This window comes from Aethalodelphis obliquidens, unplaced genomic scaffold, assembly GCF_003676395.1.
Source record: "Aethalodelphis obliquidens isolate GAN/ISIS:26980383/991018 unplaced genomic scaffold, ASM367639v1 scaffold72, whole genome shotgun sequence".
NCBI classification, from domain to species: Eukaryota; Metazoa; Chordata; class Mammalia; order Artiodactyla; family Delphinidae; genus Aethalodelphis; species Aethalodelphis obliquidens.
The window spans coordinates 5,845,952-5,852,071 of NW_020838016.1; the positions used below are offsets into that span (position 1 = coordinate 5,845,952).

A 6,120-nucleotide genomic window follows, 5' to 3' on the forward strand; every position below is an offset into this window, starting at 1 on the left:
GTGGAAGGCAGTTTCCTCTCGGGGTTATCAGAGGCTCAAATATTTGTCAAATGAAAATTCCCAAGGTCTGAGCCATGTCCTTTGTACTTTGCCCTTTTTGTCTGGGTCGGCTAGAGCAAGCCCCTGCTTGAAGCCACAGCAGTGGGTGAACATCTGATCTCCCGCGATGAGGGGAAGATACTTTATGATGTGTTCTGGGCAATCAGTTACGACATGCTCCTCTAAGATAACGACTTACCCTGTTACCCTGGACCCCCATGCATTTAAAGTGTTGATTGTTTTTATTTTCTTCGCTGTGCTTTTCCTTTTCAAGTGTGTTATAATGAAATGCCTTAATTTTGTAATCAGGAGAAGGTTGCGAAAAATACCAAAGTTCTTCAGTCTAATCATGATTGGCTCACCTGCATCTCATCTAGGGGGCCTGTGCGTGTTTTCCGGAGTCCACACGCTCGCCTCTTGTTGGGGGAGTGGGCATGAGCCTCCTGACTTTGTGGGGTCCCTGTTAAAGGAGAAGACCATGTCCTGACCTCATGGAGCCTTTGTTTTCCTCCCTGTGCCAGTCCGAGGCTTGGGGTAGACATGGCCCTATAGGGTCCCCTCAGCCACATCTCGCAGTTACTGCTGCCTTCCAGCCGGGTAACGATCCTCAGCCTTCAACATGCAGACATAAGCCTTCTGCAAACATGGCTGAGCTCCGGGCTCATAGATGCAGACCAAGCAAGAGCTGGGCCAGGCAGACGGTTGAGGTCGGGGTGGGGTGCATAGACCACCGGGGTCGCCAGGGTGCAGAGTCCTGCCCAGGGCCAGCCTCGCCTCAGCCTTTCCCACCGGCGTCCCCTCTGGAGGACCTGAGAAGAGGGGCAGAATCCTCTAAGGTAGAGAAATAGACCTCAGAGAGAAAACTGAATAGAATCAGAACATACATCAGTTTGATAAATGAAACAGTCTTTATAGTCTTCAAGTGTCTAAAAAGATCATTTTTATCCTGTTGTTAGGGGGCTCTTAAATATCTCTGTGACCAGAGAACACGAGAGAATCAGAAAAGCTGTCAGTAAAACTTTCTGACTTTATAGAGTGAGAACCCACTGAGGGCTTGAGGTTGTAGGAGCTGGGGTTCCACAGGGGCTTCGCAGGGTTCCTTGGGGCCTCTGAGAATTTGCCTTTTTAGGGAACAGGACTTTGTAACGCTGTTGCAGGAACTCCGTAACGCTGCTTTGCCTTCCAGATTCCGTACATAGAAACCAGTGCCAAGGACCCACCTCTCAACGTCGACAGAGCCTTCCATGACCTGGTTAGAGTAATTAGGTGAGTGAGGCTCGCCTGCCTGGAAGCAGGGCCTCTGTGGCCAGACGGACACCGGGAAGGCTGGAGGAGCGTGGTGCCGTGTCTGAGGCCCAGGCTGGGCAGTTCTGGGCCTGGTTTGGGATTTCTTTTTTTTTTTAATTTAATTTATTTATTAATTTTTTGGCTGCATTGGGTCTTAGTTGCGGCACGCAGGATCTCTGTTGCAGCATGCGGGCTCTTCATTGCAGTGCATGGGCTTCTCTTTAGTTGTGGCACCCAGGCTCCAGAGCACATGGGCTCAGCAGTTGCGGCACGTGGGCCTAGTTGCCCCGCGGCATGTGGGATCTTAGTTACCCGACCAGGGATCGAACCTGCGTCCCCTGCATTGGAAGGCGGATTCTTAACCACTGGACTGCCGGGGAAGTCCCTAGTTTTGGATTTCTTACACTTCTGTCCATCTCTGTCCTTCCCACCTACCTTTGCTCTCCCCGACTCCCTATGGGTGAAACCACAAGCTAAACAAAGTGCTTTCCTGCGCGAGGTGCCTCCCTGGCCTCCCCTCCATCCTGCAGCTCAGGCTCCCCGAGGGCAGCGCCTCCATCCTGCCCCCCCTGTTCTCCCAACACCAAAGCTGCCAACACGGTAAAAAGTAGGCCATTCTCCTCTTCCCTGATGTCAGAGCACCCCTTGACGTTTCACCTGAACAACCAGCATTCTGATCCCCAGGCTGCAATCACAGAGACTTTGTACATGTGTCTCCTTTCCAGCCCCTACCCACTGTCAGTCTCCAGGGAGTGTCAGAAATCCCAGGCTGTAGTCTCTTGTGGATTCCTTTGCATAGTCAGGTCCAAACCTTAATCATCTCATGCCTAGACGACGGAGACAGTGTCCTGGCTGGTCTCACTGTCCCCCCACCTTTGCTGTTGCCAAAATCTTCAACGTACAGAGCGGCCTAACCAGTGGTTCTCAGACAGCATGCGTTTGGTGTGTTGTCGTATGCCGACCCGTAGGGCTGTTGCTTAGTCATGGAATCGCCGTGCACTTCCCAACCTGCCGCCTCTCAGGCCCCCAGTGCGTGCACACACTCACACCCATACACACACGCCCGACAACCCCCTTTTCTCATCATTCCCCAGCGTGGACTGTGGTTTGCAGCCTTCACCTTATGCTTTAGCTGGCAGGCCTGCACTCGGGAAGCGATTTTCTCATGGGCCTTTGCCTGGAGTTAGGAGATGCTACCACACCAGGAGGGGGTGATGTCTTGGTTATGGACCTCGAGTTCCAAGGGCAGGTTTTAGATGTAGGAAAAATGAACAGGAAACACGTAAAAAGCTTTTGTGCTCAGTAGACCTGTCATTTTATTTAAAATATGAAACACAGACATAGAAGCCAACCTTGTATAACATATAACATAGCTTGTGATTGAAATAAACATAGCCACAGCATGGTATCAGGAAGTCTCAGCAGTAGCATGACAGGTTTTGCTCTGCCCTCTCTCCCTTCCCACTTCCTCGCCTTAGAGACACCGTCCAGGACAGGCTCTCTTCCTCCAGCATCCAGGACAGAGGCCGCTTCTCCCCCTTCCCCTCCCCCTCCCCCAGCCCCCTCCCCCTCCAGAGCCAGAACTGGCCTCCCAGCCACAGACCCAGAGGCAAGGGAGGAGAAGGCAGGGAGAAGCAAAGCCCTTTCTAACGTTGTTATTCTGCCCTTCCTTGTCTCAAAAGGCAACAGATTCCGGAAAAAAGCCAGAAGAAGAAGAAGAAAACCAAATGGCGGGGAGACCGGGCCACTGGCACCCACAAACTGCAGTGCGTGATTTTGTGATGGCCCGAGGCCCTGGGCACAGTGACCGGGAACTGGCCAGCCCTTGGGACCCCTCCACTGCCTAACCGCACTGAAGACCATTCTAACCATGACCCTTGGCCCAAGGACTTGACACAGGAAGGGAGAGAGGGAGGGTGGGCAGGGAGGAGATAGAGTCTGGCTTTGCTGGAAGGGCACGGGCTGCCCTGTGTCTCAGCAGCAGCGAAGAGGCAACAGTGAACAAAGCAGCATCCAAGTCCCTGTGTTGATGCAACCCGGTCCCTCCCCGCTCCTGGTGGCTGTGTTGTTTCTTTGAACTACATAGTGTGGGTGTGATGTGGAAGTGTTTCTCCACGTACAAAAACAAGCCATGATCACGCTTCCCCCACCCCAACCCCGGTCCACAGTGTCTGAGCTTGGGTGTCTTTTGTAGATTTTTAAATTATTTTAGGGATTATTATTTTATTAAAGGGGTTTGTGCCCACTGCCTGGTGAAGTTTCAAGTCTTCAGCAGACCTCGTCTATAACATGTCTGGAATATGGTTGTTTTTTAACTGAAATTTCCCAGCCGTGCCAAAACTCAACTCAACGTGAAACAGAGTGACCGAGAGACCAGAAGTTCACGGGGACCGTGGCCGGAGGCCTCGGGAGGAACAGACCCTACTCATGGCCTCCTGTAAACTGGAGAGAAGAGAGATGTGTGTACCCAGAAGGTTTTACTGTGGTTGAGGATGCAGATAGTAGGGAACAAAATTTTGTTTTGCTGAGGGGAGAGACGGGCACGTCAGTTTTAAAAGGGCTTCTCATTACCCTGGAAATATATAAATTTTAAGTAAGTTTATTGGAGTCGCAAAAGTGTTCGTGTATTTTTCAGGTGGTGTGGGTTAAGTTTTGTGTTCTTTGCAGCCATGGGAGAGGGCTTTCTCCCATCACCTGTGCTGTCTGGTGCCTCTGATACAAACACACTGAACAGGCGTGTACGGTCTCTGCGTCGAAGTCAGCTAACATGGACACCATCTGGAAAACTCTGGTTCGTGCTAAATCTTAACCAAAAATGATCCAGTACTGTTCTTACTGAAACAGCACCAAGACCTGAAGCCATTTTCCCTTTGAGTCAACTGACTCACTTCTTAAGCCCAGTCAATGAGCAAAACCCCTTGAAACATTTGCAAACTTAGTATTACAGGTTGCCTTTCCGGCAGGAACTTTTATTAACCTCTTGGATCTTAACTATGCTATATAAGTGGAGGAGAAAGTAAGGTTGGGGTGCCGACATGGCTCCCATATACCTGTTTCTACAAGGGGCCAGCCCCCTAGCTTCCTGACCACACCCACCTGCCTCTCAGGTGCTGCTGGTGTGAGCCAGACTGGGGCGGGATGGATGGACCGCGCACCCTCGAGAGAGAGTCAAAAGATGAGGTGGCCAGCTAGTGACCTTAGTTTCCATCTGTTACAAATCAGGCCACCAAGCAAACTAGAATATCCCTAGTGAGTGGCCTGGTCACCATTTGGAGAGAGAAACCCGGGTAAAGTGAGCACTCAGCCGGACATCGAGACCCCTGGATTCTTCCCTAGTTTTGAAAATGCGCTGAGTTCCTAACTCAGCAAGAGCACCAGCAACGTGGTGGAAGGGGAGCGCAGCCAAAGAATGATTCTGATGCCGGAAAAAACAGTTGGGACTTCTGTTTGTTGGAAAATCAAACTTCTTTGTCTAAATGGCCCTTTTTTTCTGACCCTAAAAGGAAGGATAACAAAGAATATTCCAGATCAGGCACTTCAGGGCTTCCCAAGATCCTGTAATGTTAATGGGCCTTCTAAACACTAACAGGACAAGGCTCTTTCCAACCAATACGCTCCTCTGAGCCACACCCTAGCAGCCCAGGTACAGTTGGGTGGCAGCTGCAAACTGGAGATGAGGAAGAGGCAAGACAGCGGGAAGAAGGAAGGATGGAGGTGCAGTGATGGAGCGAGTTGGAAGAGCAGGACAGGAAGCCCGGCTCACGGGGCAGCGTCCGCTTCAGAAAGGTCCCGGGCACGGACCACCACCAGCACCCCGGCCCACTGTGGAGCCTGCAGCTCCCTGACGGCACCGGATGGGGGAGTCTTGTTGGAAACAGATCAGTTGACTGAGAACGAAGCCCTTAGCTGTGAATGTAACCAGACGAAGAGATTCCAGCTGCTTCTAGGCCCTCCGCCCAACAGGGCAGCACATCTGCCCCACCCCCGGCCCCATCTTCCATCTCTCCTGCACTCAACCCACAGTGCCGGAGGGAGAAACTGGGTGAGGGATGGCCTCCTGCAGCCTCCCTGTTGAGCTAATGGTCGGCCTTTGTCTCCCGTGACCTCATTTTCCCCATAGGTGAGATGGGTAAATAACACTTTTAAAAGGCGGTTCTTTGCGTTTTAGAGAACTGTGGACACTCGTGGCAGTGGGGGCTTCTGCACAGGCCTGAGTGGAGCATACCCAAGGGCATCCCCGGTACACGGTCACCTGGCGGGGTCAGTCTGGAAAACCAGTTGGCCATGCTACTTCATGACTGTGGAGCCCAATGGGACTTGTGTCTTTGGTGGCATTCTGGTGTTCCCACTGGTTTTCCATCTGAATTAGTGCTCCCTTCATGCCCGCTGGAGTACACCCTTCCTGAAATCCTCTCACCCCATGCCTTTGCCACTGTGTGCTCTCAGATTTCCTTCTAACATTCTTCTGCCCCTCCCCCACTTAGAGGGCTCTTTTCTCCCCAGCAAGTAATGCTAGCCATCCTCTCCACCCCCAGCCTGGGGCGATGGCCACTGACTTTCCCTCACAGGGGACACTTGGATGGCTTCTGTTAGGACTTTGCCCCCCATCTTCTTGTGGAGAATGCCTGTCAGCCTGGTGCGGCCTGCCTCGTGTCCCTAGGAAGAGTGACCCACTAACACGTGGCAGCTCTAACCCAAAGGCCCCTCGGACGTGTTACAGAAAATCCGGAGCCAGAGACAGTTTCCCTCCATTCGCAGCCCATTGGATTAGAAAGTCCATGTCGGGTTTACTTA

At 52.1% G+C, this 6,120-nt stretch overlaps 1 protein-coding gene across 3 annotated transcripts in view; it reads left to right on the forward strand.

Annotated features, from left to right (window-relative positions):
* MRAS (muscle RAS oncogene homolog) overlaps positions 1 to 4,250 on the forward strand; it is a 57,776-nt gene extending 53,526 nt beyond the window's left edge. For all 3 annotated transcript variants that reach the window (XM_027091567.1, XM_027091565.1, XM_027091566.1), the window contains exons 5-6: positions 1,226 to 1,305; positions 3,009 to 4,250. In XM_027091567.1, the coding sequence (XP_026947368.1) occupies positions 1,226 to 1,305; positions 3,009 to 3,108 (180 nt within the window). In that variant the 3' untranslated portion in view covers positions 3,109 to 4,250. The remainder of the gene's footprint in view (positions 1 to 1,225; positions 1,306 to 3,008) is intronic.
* The last annotated feature ends 1,870 nt before the right edge of the window (positions 4,251 to 6,120 follow it).